Below are 20,113 nucleotides of genomic sequence, written 5' to 3' on the forward strand. Positions count from 1 at the left end.
GATAATGTACGCGGGGTCATTTCTTTCTCTCAATTCAGTATATTGTTCACCTTTGGGTACAATTTTTATTTTCTTCATTATATGCATATAATTTGGGCTAACAATCGTTTTTGCAATTGGGTTTCATTCAAAATGTTGCACCATTTGCCTTCTATAGCCTTTATGTTAGGCCAGGGTCAGACTTGCGAGAAACTCGCACGAGTCTCGCATCTCAATACCCGGCACTGCCGCCGGCACTCAGGACCGGAGTGTGTGGCATGTATTTCTATGCAGCTGAGCGCTCCGGTCCCGAGTGCCGGGTATTGAGATGCGAGACTTGTGCGAGTTTCTTGCAAGTGTGACCCTGGTCTTAGGCTATCCATTGCTGGCTGCAGAATGAGTTAACTGAGAATCCATCAGTCAGCCGCTATGACAGTCTGAAAGGGAATTTCTAACTCTTTTGTCTGTCGCTTTCTGAGCTCCTCACCGACCACATCAAAATTGAATATGCAGGGAAACAAAGAGACTGTAAAAACTAAATAGTGCAAAATTTGTCATGATTTTTAGCCCCAACCTGGCATTTAAGTAAAAACCAAAAAATATTTCCCTAGAGGTGCACAACTGTTTTTTTTTTTTACCTATCCACAAGATAGATGATAAGTGTATGATTACTGGTGTCCGACAGCTGGTAACCCCACTGATCACAAGAGCAGGTCAAGTTCCTTGTGTGAGTCTTACTGAGCATGTGCGACCACCACTTAATGGAGTGGTGGTCGCACATGCTCATTACATTATTCATTCTCTCATGTTTTCATTCACCTAGGGGACTTCGGCCCACAATCCTTGGGATCAGTGGGCCACTCAATAGATAGAACTCATTGATCATACATGTTTATGTGACAACGCTGGTCTGATTCAGGACTTGCGGGAACGTTGTGTGACCCTGGACTCGACCCTCTTTCATTTTTTCTTTGAAACCCTTAGTCAGAACAATCCTTTAAACCATTTTTGAGCTGCTCATGGTGATTCTTTAAGCGTTCAGGTGTTACTTACTTATTGAAAAGGTTCAGTCCGATCCTGTAATGTCTTTTCCTGATGACATCATTGCTGAATGCCGGTGAATCCCAGCTGTTCCGTGTCTCTTTGTGGTACGTCTGTTTGCTCAGGGTCTGCTCCCGGATACTGTCTCGTGAAGACTCCGAGCTGCAGTTTATGGTATCATTGGAATTAGAAGTGCTATTTATGCTGTCATTATCGCCATCTGAATAATCAGATTCAGATTTACTCTGTCGGTTCACAGTGCCGTTGATTATCAACTGTGCATCAATAGGCCTTGGACGGTGGCGGCTTTGCTCGTCTTCCCTAGAGATTATTTTGGTTGGAATATGGGGGATATGTTTGGGGCTTCCTTGCTGACTGTGAATCCCTCTTTCATACACGTTCTGCCTCTTTATAGACCCTCTTTCCGAGCGATCACTAAGGTCTACTGAACTGTCACTGGGTGGCTCAATGGTGAGCAGAGGGAGATGGTCTATTCTTGACCGATGGTCCTGGCACTCCAGTGATGGGGTGCTCCGACAACTGGTATCTGTATCCAACTTATCGTCCTTATGAGTCATGGACCAGTACTCTTGTGAAGAGTTCATTGATCTGAGTCTCAAGTCAGATTCTGTGCTGGACGGCCTGTCCACAGACTGAGAAAGAGGAAGAGGAGGGGAGAGCTCTTCTTCATCAATATACAGGGTAACATCACTATAAGATGCCGTCATTTCATCAAGTTTCCGGTGATCAAGATTATGTGCTGGCTTCATCTGACTACTTCTTTCCAATTCCCGACTTCTAACCTGTTCAGATGCCTGGACGTCATCTGCGTGTAAACTACGGCAATTTAAAGCGTCATCGATGGATTCTGCGAGGGACTTAACTTGTCTGGAGAAAGCATCTTCAAGTTCTGTGATCGCATCGGCAAAATCACTGGAGGCAGCGGGAGATTTTAGTGATGTCTGCTCACCAAGATCCCCACAATCAGACTGCAACATACGGTGGCCAAGTTTTGTGCCATCATTCGACAGAGACACCTGCTTCCCTTCAAAATAGGAACTATGGACTTTCTCTGGTCCTTCAAAGGAGAACTGCATTCTCATATTGGACAACACGATCCGTCTCGACATGCGGTTTTCCGACATGGAACTTCGAAGCCTCTCGAAATTCTTGTTCATCTGATATTGCCGGAAGGCGGTTTGGATGGTGCGCGCAGCATGTCTGGTTATGAGACGGCCTCCATATTTGCGCTCCAGCATTTCCACCTTCAGAAAGAAACACAAAGCATTTATGAAGATTCTGTATCAGACACAGTAATGTCCCGATTCTTTTAAACAGTAAATTGTTATCCCCATCTTCATTTATGGATATTGTCAGATAGTGGTTTTAAAACCAAGCACTTTTGCAATTTATTCCTAATTAAAATATGCTGCCGTTCTTGAGATATTAACACTTTTCTTTTGTTTTCAGATTGTTGCCTAGGAGACAGACCACCGCTGCTCTCTAACTTGATATAATAGTCAGCTGGCTGAACTTAGGTTCCAAGTGCAGTTCCTCTCCTAGTATCCTGTCTATTTGCATGTTTGTATTGATTCTCCTGTTACTGACCCGGCTTGTAAAACCGTTCTGTCTGACCTCTCCGCTCCTCAACTCGACTTTGTATTTTGAACCTGTGCTGTCTGCCTTGACCTCGGATTTCCTGAACACGTTTCTGCCTACGCCCTCGATGCCTTGAATTTCTTCCTTGACCCAATGGTCAGCTGCTGCAAGTCCGGAAACTACCCTAGAGTGGCACCTGGTGGGTACCCTAATGACCTAAGCCTATCCTCACCAACAGAGACTCTAGTGAAGATCAGGCAGCCACTTAGTGATGCCTCTCCAGGGAAAGCCCGGCTATTGGTGAAATGGGTCCACATTCACCACTGTCACACAGTGTTTACAAGCTCAGAAGAAAAGAGCTTGTAAGCACTGCACTTTATCTTTGTCTAGCAGTGGAGGTCGGTCTCCAAGACAGCAAGCAGTAAACAAAAGTGTTAATATCTAAAGGAAAGGCTGAAAATTTTTAATTTTAATTACTGGTAGATTGCAAAATTGCTTTGATTTACAAGGACTATCTGACAATATCTATTTATGGGGAAAAAAAACCTGTAAGCCATGTTCACAATAATTTTACTAAACAAGACTTGATTATTGTATAATAAACTTTCTGTGTTAACTCCTTAAAGGGGAATTATGAGTAGGATTAACCCTCCTAAGTCATCTATATGGGCATGGAAGTCATTGAAAGATGAATAATATTGTACTTTGATGATGTCTTATTTCAGGGAAATTCACATTTTTCTTAATATGCAAATGAGATGTTAAGATCTATGGGCTGGAGATAGATCTCACCAGCTCTTATACATGTAAAGAAAAATATGACTTTCTCTGGAATAAGACATCAGATCACTGTTATCAAGGTTTTATTCAGGTTTCTATGACCTCCATGCCCACATAGATGGCTTAGGACGTTTCATTCTACTAATGGATTCTCTTTCACGACCAGGCCTGTTTGGTCCTTAAAGGGATTTTCCACACTTTATTAAAAATTACTAATGGAAAGCCATTTTGATAAATGAAGTCATGCTTACCCCTGAAAACTACCCCCCATTCCGACATTGTTGCAACGGCCGTTTACGCCGGACTGGAAATGATGACTTCACAACCTCCGGTGAACTGACTGCCATAGCCACTGATTAGCTGCAGGGTCAGAAAAACTGGTGGCGATGATATCATCACTTCCGGTCTGGGGGAGAATGTCAGAACAGCAGCGCTGGAGCAGAGGCTTCTTTTATTCTTTTTTTTAAGTTTTCCTTCAAATTAATAGCTTTTAATAAAGAGTGGAAACCCCCTTTAAAGATCAGGGTACATCTTTTCTGTTTTTCCTCTCTACTTTTCAGTAGCCGTAACGCTTTACATTTTTCTTTGACGTTTCTATATGAGTTGTTTTAGGCATGAGAAAATTAATAATTTTCAGCTTGAGCGTACAAGTTATTTAAATTGTATTTTTACCGTGAATAGCAAAAAAGCAATTTTCTGCATTTTTTTTTTTAAACCAGTCACGTTTCAAATTATAATTAAAGTGTCACATTAAATCTTCAGGTAATTACAGTCATGTGGATATCTAATCAATTTAGTTTTTTTTTTTTGGTATGGCATGTGCAAGAAAATGTACATTACAATAAATGTTTTTTTTTCTGTTACTTTTTTTTTTTCAATTTTTTTTATATTTTTTTTTATATATTGTTCTAATCCCATTAGGGATTACTATTACACATGTTTATTTTAGCTTCATCAAATTTTATTACATCGGCAACTGGTTATACAAATGTACAAATAAAAGTGGCAGAAACATTTTTTTTTTCTTCTTCTCGTACATAAAAGTAAAATATGTGATTGACAGACTGAGAAAAGGTGAAAAGAAATATTGGGAATTAAATAAATGGATCATTCTACATTAGAAATACGCTGTACTAATTGTGACGGGACACACCAAGAAGAATCATGGAGCAAAAGGTTCAGCATTAGAGTCGATATGCTAGGGAGAAAGTGCTGTGGCCTGGTGGAGCGGAGGAGGACAAAAGTTCCATTGTATCCTTTCTAGTTGTCTAAATTCCTGCTACTAAAATGTTTAAGTTAATTTGTGATTTATATAAGCATTCTGTAAACTAATACATTATTTACGACCCATGACACAGGCTGAAGTGTGAGCCGACAGCATAAATACATGGCGCGGGTGCCATACAAAACTAGCATATGGCGGTCATTAATAGGTACATTATCCTCTATTTTTAAGACTTCAGCTGGCAGACATGTAAACCAGCAAACACTGATACATATCGTATCACCCACCTTCCCCTGGTCCAGCACCAGTTCTCTCCGTCTCTGCTCCGGTCTCTTTGTTTTGGATGTATCGGTAATGTCACGACTATAGCGCGCATCACCGCCGAAGCCAATCACTGAGCTCAGGGGCTCATAACATCTGCAGAGCCACTGAGCTCAGTGATTGGCTGCAGTGGTGATATGTGCTGTTAGCACTGCAGACGCGAGAACAGCAGTGGAGACCCAACGCTGGACTGGAGGAAGGTGTGAGCTTTCTATGTTAGTGGTTTTACATTTCTGCAATTGTTCGGGAACCAATTCTTTTGAAAGTGGAAACCCCCTTTAAAGCACGTCTAGATGAAGATGACGGTGTTTGTGACTGTCAGAAATGGATCCGTTAGAAATGTATTTATTCAGAATACTGTCCACTCTCTAATGACGCCTCGTACATTCAATGGACTATTCTGATTTGTAACAACAGTTTAGAAAAGGACTTGTGCTGTGATTGTCTGCAGCGGTCCTCTCATTTTCTGAATGGAGCAGCATCGCTTCTGGAGCTAGCGGAGACATCAGGAGCGGTCTATCCTGGATCCGAGGGAACACTGTAAAGTGACTGTCACTGTTTTTTTATTTACAGTCTATGTCTTTAATTTCTATTATTATATATTGTATTAATATTTTCTATATTAGACAGCTCTTCTAGTGAAATACTAGGGGGTGCTGTGTAAAAATTACTGTGCGCGACCGACTCTATTGATACTTAACCCCTAATATGCCATGTCTTAAATTAGACCTTGGGGCATTTTTATGAAAACTGTCTAAGAGTATGTTCACATGCAGCGTTTTTATGCCGAATTTTTCCCCGCCAAAAATCAATGTTGGCAGGAAAAACTCTACAGTATGTATATTTTTTACATGGTTTTACGTGCATTTTTAATTTGAATAGTTGAAAAACACTGCAAAAATGCTGAAAGAATTGATGTGCTGCAGAGTTAAAAAAAAAAAACGACCACTAGCTCAAAAAACGCAGAGTGTGAATGAGAGTTTGAAAAAACACCACCCTAATTCTTAGTGCAAACTAATCCTAAATGCTCCAGATTTATCAAAGTGGTTCGTGCGGTGTGATCAATCCGTCTACTTTTAAGACGGTCGGTCTAGTCTACGTTTCTGTTGTCTGCCATTTTGCTTAGTCTGTGCCAGAAACTTGCGCCAAAATTGTGGCCCATTTTTGGGTGCATGTTAGGTTATGTCCCATTTCTGTCACATCCCTTTTAAGCAAGCCAACACCTATTAAACACAATGATAATTACGCTGGAAGTCATGGAGACATTTTTTGAGGAGCGTATTAGGAATTCTGGCGCTTTTACCTTGAAAAATATGTCCCATTTTGCCGTGTCAAATTATTTGGGGATATCATGTGAAAAAAAAAAGATGATGTTGGGTCTTAAACACTAAATTAAGAGTAACCCTTGTTTCAATTTGTATTCCATAAATCAATAGTGCACATGAAAATAAGAAACACTGTAATATATCTTATCAGGGAAATCTGCTACTTTCTCCTCCTTGACTGATCATTCACTCTCAATTCAGGGGCAAAATCTGTCATCGGCTAATACATATGAGACTGGAAATGGCAGTTGGTGCTTCTAAAGTTCTATGGAGAAGGGAGGAGATAGAGGCAGACATGGGAATTCTGCTGCAAGTTCTCCTGAAACGACACCATTCTCCATAGAACATTATAAGCACCAACTGTCATCTTCTATCTCAGTAATAGGAAAATCTGTGTTCACTGATGACAGATTTTACCCCTGAATTGAGAATTTTGAAGATGAATGATCAGACCTGGAGGAGAAAGAAGCAGATTTTTCTAATACAAAGTTTATTATTTTCACGCTTATTATTGATTGATGGAAAAAAATAAAAATATAAAGACTTTTTTTTTTAACCATTTACCAATTGCATCCACCTCTCAGCTGTATTAGGTTTGTATGGGGTGCAGCCTGTACAAAAAAATTTTTTTAATTCAGTGACAGCATGCAGAGATCTTGCAAATGTGAACTCGAAAAAAAGAGGACAAAATGTTTTTTTTTTTATAATATATGTATAGAAATTCAGCAAGAAGTGTTACCTGCTTGTCCTGCAAGTCTGAAGACAGCTCATAGCTCTCGGAGAGTGATCGGGAGCGCTTGATCGCCTCCTCCTCGGCCTGTTTCCGCAGGATGGATGTGGAATGCTGTAGTTTTGGCCTTCGCGAGCGCTGTCCGGGGGACACGGAATAAATCCCGTAAGCAGGGTGGTCGTACTGGTCGGGGCTTATAGATGAGCTGTGCGTTATTGCCCCTTGGTGGTAACCTGAGCCATCTAAAGAAGCGCCCGTTTCACTTCCAGGAACCTCGCCTTCAACACTAGAAGGAAAGAAATGAATAACGAGCCATAAGTCTTGGGAGTTACGAGATCTCCGTCCTCATCGATTATATAAGGCCTTTACATAATCTTGTATATTTAGATCCACACGTACATGTACTCACACCTCGGCAGCTAAGATGTGGCCGATAACATCGCGGATCTCACCTGTCTCACCAGCACCTTCCTTTCATCTTAACAACTTCCACACACAGAAACCGAATGTCCTGGGCGTGTAGGAGACATGTGTCAGTCTTATCCCCGAGGTCAAAGTACTGACTGATCACAATACTCTGATCAAAGTACCTACTGTCTGTGCCTGGAGGAGACTCCCTGAGAAAAATCATTAATATAATCCTTTTTCCCCCTCTGAGACGAAATTACGATGATAAAAAAAAAAATATTAAGACCTTTAAAAGCCCAAATCAGCCCCCCTTCTATAGAGAGTGTCCAGTTCCGAAGTTTATCAAGGACCGCCAATGTTAAGCAAAGTTTGTAACTGCTATTTATTATTTACAGAGGACCTGTCACTTGTCATAAATATGTTCTTTTTCATCCTGGTGTATATGCCGCTGTTCTACTGAATCCGGCGCTGTTTTTCTTTTCTTCCTGCGCCTCTGCGTTCCTGAGATATGACCTCTTCTTTCCGGTACGTAAATCTAGCCTTGTTAGTCAAGTGGGCGCCTCTGTCAATGACCACGCCCAGTTGCTACAAAGTCTAGATCTATACACAGGGAAGAAGAGGCTGTATCTTAGGAATGGAGAAGGGTAGAAACAAAAGAAAAACAACGCTGGATTCAGGAGAACAGCGCCATTTACACCAGGTAAAAAAAGGATGCATTTATGACAAGTGACGGATCCTTTTTAGTATAGAGATCCAGGTATGGCTTTATCAGGAGAGGGTCTGGTGTCTCTGACCCATCCATTAGTCACACACGTCCTAACAGAGAATATAAAAGTACTTGTCTAAAAGCATTTATTCAGTGCACATCTATAGAAGTCCCTATTCACTTATCACCCAGTGACTTCTAGCTGTGAATATAATGCCCTCAGTATAAATATCCACAGAAATCAATGTACAGTTGGGATAGAAGTGCTCCAGTGTCTAAAATGTAATCGGAATTGTAACCGGCTCTATGCACGGGAGGGTCTGTCGCTCAACTGTTCAGTTCTCAGCTATCACACCCACAGCAGCACGATTGAAAAACCAGTATGAGCAGGGAAGAGGGTCTTCGTCGCCTCAACAGCAGCTCTTCACTTTTAGGGACAGGCTTTGTTTTTCTTATTTGCATGTAATCGGGGCAAAAAATAATATTTGCAATAGGATTCCATTCAAAATTTTGCACGGTTTGCCTTCTGTGTTGCACTGTCTATCGCTGGCTGCAGAATGAGTTAACTGAGAATCTGTCAGTCAGCTTGGCTATGACTCTGATGGGGACTTTGTAACCTTTTTCCTCTCTCCTTTTTCTGAGCTCCTCTCAGCTGATATATGATTACAGACCCCATCACAGTTGAGTGTACAGTAAAACAGAACCTGTAAAAGTCAAACAGTCCTAATACATTATAGGGGGAAATCCCAATAACAGGATCCATTAAAAATGAGGATTCGCTTTCCCTCTTCTGTAGTTTAAAAGTAACATTTATTTTGGACCCTTCTGATCCAATAATCATGTCTCAATAGGGAAGATAAGTGTAACCGTATCTACATGAAGAGGAACGTCAACGCTCCTGAGCTATAAAGTATAAACTGTAACAGGGTGCTACCAGGCGCCATTTATAGGGTGGTCACTTTCTGATACGGGGGCCCCTAGCAAAACATGGTAATATCAGTTCCCAAGCATTTTCCTAAATCCTTCACATGGCCGGCATTACACAGGATCCCTAGTCAGTGGAAGAGAGGGATATTCTTGGGAAATCTGATTGGCTTGAATGTCACCTCCACTTGGGGTTGTCTTCTCCTCAACCATTGGGGTCTGCACCCTCTGGAGGATCCTCTAGTATTTAGGAGGGTCAGCCCAATTCTATATTCACTATATACTCCTAAGTATTATATTGACCCATAGCCACAATATGTGAGAGTAGTACTCAGCATTAGGGCAATGTGATAAAACACTCCGGGATCGCCTTTGCTGGGGTCAAAGGTCACGTGCATTCAGCATGAAACTCAGGCGCAGAGCTGGGATTCGTGTATAACTGACCCTGGGTCAGGTTTATTAACGGTGAAAGCAATGCAAAAGGAAATAAAACATAAAACAAATCCTTGCCTGTCCGGCACTAACTAAACAATGGACAACCTAACTACCAACTGGCGGGCTTCTCCCGTCCAGCCAAACCACAGTTGCAGTGGGCACTGCTTCCACTCACGTGTGTCTCTCACACAGACAGGCTCTCTGTGTTCCCAGGCTGAGACCCTCACACAACCACCTTGCATCCTTTTATATCCACCTCCCATTATCCATTAGTAAGCAGGTGCGATACTGACCAGACTAGGCCACATAGGAAAGGAATCTGGGCGAGATATACCTGCCCTCATCCACTATTCCCACATGATTCTCACATATCCCCCCCCTCTGCTCAGACCACTCGGGTCGAGCAATGACACCCGCCAAACAGTGCACTCGGGACAGGGCATCTGCATTCCCCATCTGTACCCCTGGGCGGTGCTCCACCGTAAAAGTGTAGGCCTGCAGGGCAAGGAACCACCGGGTCACCCGGCTATTCCGTTCCTTGTTCAAGTGCATCCACTTGAGAGGGGCATGGTCAGTGATCAGCCTGAACTTTCGGCCCACCAGGTAATATTTGAGGGCCTCTAGAGCCCACTTAATGGCGAGGCACTCTTTTTCTACGACTGCGTACCTTTGCTCATGTTTATTCAGCTTCCTGCTGAGATAGAGGACTGGGTGTTCCACTCCGTCCCTCACTTGTGAGAGTACGGCCCCGATACCAGTATCAGAGGCATCTGTTTGTACCACAAACTCGCTGCGGAAGTCCGGAGTCACCAGTACGGGCTGAGAGCAAAGTGCCCGTTTTAGGCTATGGAAGGCTTCTTCAGCCGCTAAACTCCATTTAATCATGACAGAGTCTTTCCCTTTTGTAAGATCAGTCAGGGGGGTAGCGATGGCTGCAAAATTGGGTATGAACCGGCGATAATAGCCGGCGATCCCCAGGAAGGCTTGCACCTGCTTCTTGTTGACAGGTTGTGGCCAGTCCAGACGGGGGCTGGGGAAGGGCACAGCCTAGGGGAAGCCCCCCATGACTGCTATGGGCGGGAAGTTTGAACTAGTGTTGTGCCAGTTTGAAATGGTTGGCCGGGCCGGGGGCCGGGGGAGGGGTTTAAGGTGGGGGCAGCCTGTATTAGGGGAAAAGTGCGGGAAAAACCGCACTCACCAGCCAGGAGCAGAGGAGAGAAGTCCCACCTGAATCGATGGACGACGAGCAGCAACTTTTCGCCAGGCTGCAGGATGTGGCCAGGTCCAGGAGGGGAGGATGGCTACAGACCCAGCTTTCCTCCCTCCTCAGCGCTGCGGAGCAGGGAACCAGCCGGCGTGGAAGGAGGACCCGTCCCCCCGCAAGGCTGTCACCGGAGGTGTCAGCCCGCAGCAGGCGGCGGCTGCGGAGCCCCTCCAGGGACCCTGCGGGCGGCGCAACAGATGGGGCGGCATCCCCTCCCTGCGCCCGTCCCGGCAGGAAACCGCCCAGCCGGCCGGTCAACACGGGCGGCAAGCGTGGGGGAGCAGGACAGGAACAGCAGGCCGGACCGGAAGTGACGTCGCGGGCAGGAGCCGAAGAGTCGCGCAGCAGGGAGGAGAGTGAAGGCCGCGGCAGGCCCTCACAGCGGCGAGGCCGGCCGGGCAACACAGCGGCGGGAGGCAGGATCGAGGGCGCCCCCGGGGATGAGGACCGCTCGGGGGCATCTGCCAGCCAGGGAGCCAGACGTGGCGCGGCGGGCAGGAGGGGGCGTTGCGGCAGCACCCTGCCTGGCCCCACCGTCAGCAGAAGGACCGGAGGTGAGGCGGGCGGGAGAGTGCCGGATGCTGCCGCCCTGCCTTCCCCCACTGCAGTCCACAGCGTGAGAGCGGTGGTCGGGAGGGGGCAGCACGAGGACGCCCTGCCCGGTCCCAGCAGCATGTGGATCCCCGACCGATCGGCGGACAGGAGGGGGCTCAGCGGGGACGCCCTGCCTGGTCCCAGCAGCACGTGGAGCCCGGACCGGTCGACGGGCGGGAGGCAGCTTAGCGTGGTCGCCCTGCCTGGCCCCTATCCAGCAGACGAGGCATCAGGCACCTGGGGGCATTTATCCGGGAGTCGCCCGGAGGGTGCTACGGACCGGCCAGTCGGGCATGGGTCCAGGGACTGTCACGGGTCCCGCTCAAGGGGGAGTTCTCGGGAGAGGCGGGTATCGCATGCTCGGGTCCCCCCTGGTGACGAGGAGGCCAGGGGCGCGGGCCTGGAGCAGCGGTGCCTGCATCAGGATCTTCGAGGACGTCAGGATTCCGGATTTCCAGCTGGCGGGGACACAGCACCCGCGCAGCTATGTGAGTATGGCCCCATGTCGTGTTTGTCGCCCGCAGGGGCTGTATTGCAGGATGATGGGGGCAGGCGGGGAGATGGTAGGGAGCGGATGGGGCGTAGTGGGCCTAGCGGGGCTGAGGTGCCGGGGCTAAGGGACATTTTGGCGAACATGTCGCAAATATTGAGGAGACTGGAGGGGGGGGGTAATTGGGGAGGCAGCTCCGTCCCCAGCGGGGGCATGGATAGTGAGTCGCGGTTCGGGCACAGAGTCGGGTGGTGACGTGTTACGCGCGGTAGAATGCGATGAAGGAGCTGCGGCAGGAGTATCTGTTTCAGTGCAGACGGAAACGGATAAGGGGGATAGGATAAAACTGGACGATAGGGCTAAGGGAGAGGTTTATGTGTGCTTTGAGGGGCCGCTGGGGGCCCATTTAAAGAAAGAAGTGAAGGAGAAGATTTGGCGGGACGAGTATGTGGAGATATTTTCATTGCTGCCGTTGGAAAAGTTTAACCTGGATAAGGGGAAGAAGGACGATAGTAAAAAAGAGGAGGAAGAAAAGAGGAGGTGGCGTCTGATCCCGCAGACTTTTGTGAATTGGATGCAGGCATTCGCTATTTTGGCTAGTGTCGTAGGGGAGAAGTCTCCGGATAATTGTTCTGGCCTTTTTTGTTATTTAGATGCTATCGGGGAGGCGCATCGTATTTATGGGGGCCAGGCGTGGCTGCGATACGACGAGCAGTTTAGGCAGAGGAAGGCGGTACGGCCGGAGATAAAGTGGGATCAAAAGGATATCGGGCTGTGGCTGAAGGTGATGGCCCCAGTGAGGTATGGGCAGTCCTTTCACGGGAGCGGGGGCAGCAGCAGTCAGCAAGCAGGTCAGGGTAGCAGTGCTCAGGCAACCCAGGGAGGAAGAGAGAAGTCGGGAGCGTGCTGGCAATTTAATGACGGGCAGTGCAAGTACGGGGCAGGCTGCAAGTTCAAGCACGTGTGCTCCCACTGCAACGGTAGCTCACACGGCGCTTCCAAATGTTTTAAGAAAGGGAAAGGAAAGCCAAATGTGGGTGCCGGTCAAGGGGGAGAGCCCGGTGAGGGTTCAAGAGATGGCCCCCTTTCTAAGTAGGTACCCGCCTCGGGCAGAGGCCAGCGTGCTTTTGAATGGTTTTGTTGACGGTTTCAGGATTCCACCTCCTGGCCATGTGGTTCCTTTTTCTGTTAAAAATTTGCGGTCGGCAATAATGCATGCGGAGGTAGTAGATGAGAAGTTAAAAAAGGAAGTGGATTTGGGCAGGATGGCCGGTCCGTTCCCCACGGCTCCTGTTGCGGGCGTGATTGTTTCCCCGTTGGGGGTTGTGCCTAAGAGGGAGCCGAATAAGTTTCATTTGATTCAGCATTTGTCTTATCCAAAAGGCTTGTCAGTTAATGACGGTATCGATAGGGAGTTGTGTTCTGTGGAGTATACCTCTTTTGATACGGCGGTTAAGTGGGTGCGACGTTATGGGTCAGGGGCTTTGTTGGCAAAGACAGACATTGAGTCCGCTTTTCGGTTACTACCGGTTCATGCAGATAGTATCCCGCTGCTGGGATGTTTTTGGAGGGGGAATTTCTACCTCGATAGGTGTTTGCCGATGGGTTGCGCAATTTCTTGTTCCTTGTTTGAGATGTTTAGCACTTTTCTGGAGTGGGTGGTGAGGGATGTTACAGGAATGCAGTCGATCATTCATTATCTGGATGATTTTCTTTTTATTGGCCCCCCGGATTCGCCGTTGTGTAGGAACGCGTTGGCAGGCATGGTTTGGGTGGCGGAGCATTTTGGGGTGCCGCTGGCATCTGAGAAGACGGAAGGCCCTAAGGCTGTTATAAGTTTTTTGGGCATAGTTGTCGATTCGGAGAGGATGGAGTGTCGGTTACCAGAGGACAAGTTGGCATTGTTGAAACAGGAGGTAGACAGGATTTCGAAGTTGCGCAAAGTGACCCTCAAGGAATTACAATCCCTATTGGGGAGATTGAACTTTGCCTGCAGGATCATGCCTATGGGTCGAATTTTTTCTCGTCGTTTGGCTAGCGCGACGGCGGGAGTGAAGGCTCCGCACCATTACGTTCGCTTGACGAAGGAGCATAGGGACGATTTGATGGTTTGGCAGCGGTTTTTGCGGAATTACAATGGGCGGTCGCTGATGCAGGAGGAGACATTGAGCAATTTTGATTTTGAAATATTTACGGATGCAGCAGGCGGCTTTGGTTACGGCGCCTACTGTAAGGGTAGGTGGAGTGTGGGGCGGTGGCCTCAGGAGTGGAAGTTGTTGGGCCTTACCAAAAACTTGGCACTATTGGAGCTGTTTCCTATCGTGGTAGCTGTTTTGGTGTGGGGTCCCATGTTCGAAAATAGGAGAGTGCGCTTTCATTGCGACAACGCGAGTGTTGTAGCGGTCATTAACAGTTTGTCGGCCTCCTCTCCCCCCGTAGTTAGATTGGTTAGGGTTTTGGTTCTTCGCTGTCTGGATTTGAACGCAGGGATTTCTGCAGTGCATGTGCCCGGGGTTACGAATTCAATAGCAGACTCTTTGTCTCGTTTTCAGTGGGGCCGTTTTCGAGAATTGGCGCCAGGAGCGGATGTCACGGGCGTGGAATGCCCTTCCTTTCTGTGGAAGGTGATTACGGAAGAGCAGGAAGACTGATTCGGGAATCCTTATCGCAGCAGACATGGTCGGCCTACGATTCTTCGTGGCGAGTATGGCAGAGCTGGTTGGCAGAGTGGGGTGGGGTCGAAAGTGATGAGGATAGGATGTTGGCGGTATTGTTTTTAATTGGGAAGGCAGCTGACAGCGGTTGGTCTGCTGCTAAGGTAAACAAGTTTGTAGCGGGTTTAGCTTTCGGTTTCAAGTTGCAAGGGGTGGGGGACGTTACGAAGAGCTTCTTAGTGAGTCAGGCGTTAAAAGGGTTTCGGAGGGGTAACAAGGCCGGGGACAAACGAAGGCCTATTTCGTTTAGTACGTTGGAAGGCTTAGGCAGAGTCCTTGGGGGTATTTGCACGTCAGTTTTTGAGTTGGCCCTGTTTCGGCTGGCTTTTTCTTTGGCCTTTTTTGGGGCAATGCGCATTGGCGAGGTGGTGTCAGGCAGCAGGGTTTCGGCGGGAGGGGTGTTGGCAGAAGATGTGGAATTTTGGGCGGGGGGCATTGTTTTTTGGATTCGGCGTTCAAAAACTGATCAACAGGGTAGGGGCAGACGGGTAGTTTTGGGGCGAGTTGATGGGGCATTAATGTGCCCTAGTGGCTGTTTGGAAGCATATTGGGGCGTATGGGCGGGTAGGACGGGTCCTCTCTTGTGCCATGCGGACGGCACCTATTTGTCTCGGTTCCAGTTCATTGCGGTTTTGAAGAAGGGATTGGTAGAGTTGGGCCTTCCCCAGGACATGTATGGGTCTCATTCATTTAGAATTGGTGCTGCGACCGAAGCGGACAGCCTTGGGTTGGGGGCTGATGCGATTAGGAGAATTGGCAGGTGGCAGTCGGATCGGTATTTACTGTATGTTCGGCGTTAGCTGCGTGGTTTGCATGTCCTCGATGTGTTTTTTCCTATATTCTGTTGTGTTTTTTCCAGGTGGCGACCCCTTTCTTGCCTGGATATTCGGACACTCTTACGTTTATTGGGGTGCGCTACGAGCCGACGCGAGGCCAGATGGTAGGCAATTGGGCTTTGGGAGGGAGCAGGTGCTGGTCCGTTGGTTGGGTTTCCGAGGAATGGTATGGAGCAGGGTGCTCCTGGAGTTAACCAAGTCCGCTCGCTTGGATAGAACCCCCGACATTATTGTTTTCCATGTGGGGGGCAATGATTTAGGGGTCAGGCCGGTGAGAGAATTAATTAGGGACATACGTTCCGATTTTTTGAGGTTGTGGACATCGTTCCCGAACGTGGTGACGGTATGGTCAGATGTGGTACCCAGACAGAGGTGGAGGCAAGCGAGATCGTTGAAAGGGATTAACAGGGCAAGAGTGAAATTGAATCGCGCGGTGTCGGCGTTTGTGTCCAGGAACGGGGGCATTAGTGTTCGTCACTTTGAATTGGAGACAGGTGCCGGTAATTTTTGGTTGGCCGATGGGGTTCATTTAAATTCTATTGGTATTGATTTATGGGCACTGTCAATACAGGAGGGGATTGAGAGGGCCTTGGTGGTTTTGGGGCACTCACGAGCCTGAGGTGGTCAGGGCTGTTCGTGGTTGGCGGGGGGTGGGGTTCTTGGAGTTGACGGTGATTGGTCGGGGAAGGATTCGGAAGTAACATTCCCGACAGTTTAAAATGGTATGGGGGATCTGGCTTTTGGGTATGGGCTCTGGACGGGGTTTTACCTCGGGAGCTATGGTGGTTGGTCTCCCAGAAGGGGAGTTACGGTGCCCTCGAGCTGGGCTGGACGGCTGGGGGTAACATGGTGGAAATAAGTTTATAGCCAGATCTTTCTAGCTCCAAGAACCCTCCCCTCATAATTTTGAATTATTTAATGTTTATTGTTAATGTTTGTTAATAAAATTGGCCGCTGTGGCCAAAATTATCCAAAGAATTTAAATTGTACCGTGTCTTATTCTCAGGAGAAAGGAAAGAGGGGGATGATAGGAGGCGGTGAGGTATCGAGGAGAAGGTAAAACTGAAGTCGCCATATGCGGTCATGAACCGCCTGAATCTTATCAACCTGGGGTTTAACAACACCCCTCCCAATTACATACCCCAAATACCGGGCTTCTTCTAGCCCGATGTGACATTTCTTGGGGTTCGCGGTTAGACCTGCCTCCCACAGATCGTCAATCACAGCTTGTACTTTCTGGAGATGAGTCTCCTAGTCCAAGCTGTAAATGACAATGTCATCCAAATAGGCCGAAGCGTACCGCCTATGTGGCCTCAAGACTCGATCCTTCAGTCTCTGGAAGGTCGCCGGTGCCCCGTGCAGTCCAAACGGCATATACACATACTGAAATAAACCTTCCGGCGTAGCAAATGCCGTCTTTTCTCTGGCAGCCTCAGCCAGAGGGATCTGCCAATACCCCTTTGTTAGATCTAGGGTCATAATATACCGGGCTTTTCCTAACCGATCTATTAACTCGTCGACCCGGGGCATAGGATAGGCATCAAATTTTGAGACCGCATTCAGTTTCCTGAAGTCATTGCAGAACCGGATGGTGCCGTCCGGTTTAGGAATTAGCACAATCGGGCTGGACCACGCACTGTGCGATTCCTCAATGACTCCTAACTCTAACATTGCCTTCACTTCTCGGGAAACGGCTTCACGGCGCGCTTCCGGGATTCGGTAGGGCTTTACGTGAACTGTGACACCAGGTTCCGTTACGATGTCATGTTTCATTAGCATAGTCTGCCCGGGTTTTTCTGAGAAAAACTTTTGGTTGTGAGGTAGAAACTGCCTGACCTCAGTCTTTTGCCGCTCCGAGAGAGTCTCTGCAACCCGTACCTCCGGTACGGTATGCGAGCAGACAGGACGGGCCAGCTCCGCTGACAAGGCAGACCGATCCTTCCAGGGCTTTATCAGATTTACATGATAAATCTGTTCAGGTTTCCGTTTACCTGCCTGGTATACTTTGTAGTTTACTTCACCAACTCTTTCCTTGATCTCAAAGGGGCCCTGCCACTTTGCCAGGAACTTACTGTCCACCGTGGGGACCAGGATCAACACCCTATCTCCGGGTGCAAACATACGGATCTTGGCGCCCCTATCATAGATTCTTTTTTGGGCTCCTTGAGCCCGTATCATGTGTTCTTTGACGATAGGCATAACAGCCGCAATACGGTCCTGCATTTGTGTGACGTGATCTATCACTGTTTTAAATGGAGTGACCTGACCCTCCCAGGTTTCTTTTGCAACGTCTAACAGTCCGCGAGGACGTCAGGCGTACAATAACTCGAAAGGCGAGAATCCCGTGGAAGACTGGGGTACTTCCCTGATGGCAAAAAGCAAATACGGAAGTAAATAGTCCCAGTTCTTCCCATCCTTGTCTATCACCTTTCTCAGCATCTGCTTCAGAGTTTTATTGAACCGTTCAACCAACCCGTCTGTTTGAGGGTGATACACGGATGTGCGTAACGGTTCGATTTGTAACAATCGGCAGAGCTCCTTCATTATCCTGGACATAAAAGGGGGTCCCCTGGTCGGTGAGTATCTGTTTTGGTATACCGACCCGACTAAACACATGCACCAGCTCCTTGGCAATCGTCTTGGTGGCCGTGTTACGCAAAGGGATGGCCTCCGGGTAACGAGTGGCATAATCCAAGATGACCAGGATATGTTGGTGTCCACGTGCAGACCGTGGAAGGGGCCCAACTAAATCCATCCCAATCCTCTCAAACGGGACTTCAATAATAGGTAGGGGTACCAAAGGGCTACAGAACCGAGGCTTAGGTGCAGAGGCTTGGCAGTCAGGACAAGACTCGCAATATACACGAATATCGTGATGCATGCCTGGCCAAACAAAACAGTGTAATATCCTTTCGGTGGTTTTCTGGACTCCCAGGTGACCTCCCATCACATGCCCGTGGGCCAGGTCCAGCACCTGCCGCCGGTAGGGTTTTGGCACGACTAATAGTTGCACCGTATCTTCCCCCTTTTTCTCTATCTGATAGAGTAAATCATTCTCCAGAACCATGTAAGGATATGCCAGCCTAGAGCCAGGTTCTACGGGTACCCCATTTATCACTTTCACATTTGTCCTAGCCTGAGAAAGGGTAGGATCCTTTATTTGCTCGCTTTGGAAGTCATCTTTCTGAACTTCTAAATCCGGCAAACGGGGAGGTGGACGGCTGTCAGCCTCCTCCTCTTCCCCGGTCTCCTCATTATCACCCGCCATGACTGAAAACGGGAACTGCAGGTCATTTCCCGCAGACTCTTCCCCCGAGTCTTCCGGGGAGACCTCTTCCAGGGGTTCGGGACCCACACGCTCCCTGGGAGAAGAATCATGTACACTATTACCCGAGGGCATCAACTGATTCTCCCACAATTGCCAGAAGTGGGGAAAATCCCGGCCCAGGATAACATCATGCAATAACGCCGGGACGAGTCCCACTTTATGTTGCACAGACCCATAGGAAGTAGTAATGCATATGACCGTGGTGAGGTACGAACAGGTGTCTCCATGCACACACGTTACAGAAAATTTGTCTGATGGTCCAGTCGGGGCTGACACCAGACTGGTCTTCACCAGAGTCACCACACGTCCCGAGTCTAACAATGCCACCACATTTTTGCCATCAACAGTTAAATCACACAAGTGTTTTTCCACATCCTTTTGACCGGCATTCACACTCACTACCCGTGCAACCATAGACATGCGGTTTTTAGAGTCTGTGACGTCGCACTGCATGGGTTCAGTAGTGACCGGACAGTTCGCAGCAATATGTCCCATCTCTTGGCAGCGGAAACACCTAACGGGCCCCTTGCTTAGACCATAGTTCGTTACTCTCGGCCTCGCAGTGCGGGCAGTCCCGTTTTCCTCCCCCACTGTCTTAGGGATTTTTCCATCTCCCCTACTCCCTGGAACAGTCTTACCGGTTCCACGTGGAGATGATGAAGAACGAGGTGGGGTAGCGTCGTCTCGGAGTCCTTCCGCCACGGAGTAACGTTCAACCAGATCCACCAGTTGATCTGCCGTCGTAGGATTTCCATGGCTTACCCACTTCCTCAGGGCTGGCGGTAGAGCTCTCAGGTACTTGTCCATGACGACTCTCTGGATTATCTCTGGCGCTGTCAACACCTCAGGTTGTAGCCACTTCTTCGTCACGTGGATCAGGTCGAACATCTGGGACCGCGGTGGTTTAGCCGGCTGATAAGTCCATTGATGCACTCTCTGTGCACGGACAGCGGTCGTCACTCCCAGCCGGGCCAAGATCTCGGCTTTCAGTTTGTCAAAGTCCTGCGCGGCTTCAGGCTCTAAGTCATAATAAGCCTTTTGGGCCTCACCGGAAAGAAACGGGGCAATCAGGCCGGCCCATCGTGCCTTCGGCCATTTTTCTCTCACCGCCGTCCGTTCAAACGTGGTCAAGTATGCCTCGACGTCATCTTCGGTCGTCATTTTCTGCCAGTACCGACTCACGTGAATCACTCTCGACTCGGCTTCCAGGTTAAGCTCAGGTAAGCTTGCCAAGCGCTGCGCCACCTGCTGGAGAAGCGAACGATCGGTAACTGTTATGTCCACCAACTCCTTCAGCTGGGCCATCATCACCCGATTAGCTTCTTGCTGGACGGCGGTGGATTGTACCAGCGCTTTCACCACGTCCTCCATGCTCATGCTTGCAACGTGATGCCCGCGTTCTCCACCACAATGT

At 48.1% G+C, this 20,113-nt stretch overlaps 1 protein-coding gene across 8 annotated transcripts in view; it reads right to left on the reverse strand.

Annotated features, from left to right (window-relative positions):
* IQSEC1 (IQ motif and Sec7 domain ArfGEF 1) overlaps positions 1 to 20,113 on the reverse strand; it is an 893,482-nt gene that overhangs the window by 62,134 nt on the left and 811,235 nt on the right. For all 8 annotated transcript variants that reach the window (XM_073574276.1, XM_073574280.1, XM_073574277.1 and 5 more), the window contains 2 exons: positions 7,010 to 7,286; positions 1,033 to 2,285 (listed from right to left, as the gene is read on the reverse strand). In XM_073574276.1, the coding sequence (XP_073430377.1) occupies positions 1,033 to 2,285; positions 7,010 to 7,286 (1,530 nt within the window). The remainder of the gene's footprint in view (positions 1 to 1,032; positions 2,286 to 7,009; positions 7,287 to 20,113) is intronic.

This window comes from Dendrobates tinctorius, unplaced genomic scaffold (genome assembly GCF_039654945.1).
Source record: "Dendrobates tinctorius isolate UK_male_01 unplaced genomic scaffold, ASM3965494v1 ptg000038l, whole genome shotgun sequence".
NCBI classification, from domain to species: domain Eukaryota; kingdom Metazoa; phylum Chordata; class Amphibia; order Anura; family Dendrobatidae; genus Dendrobates; species Dendrobates tinctorius.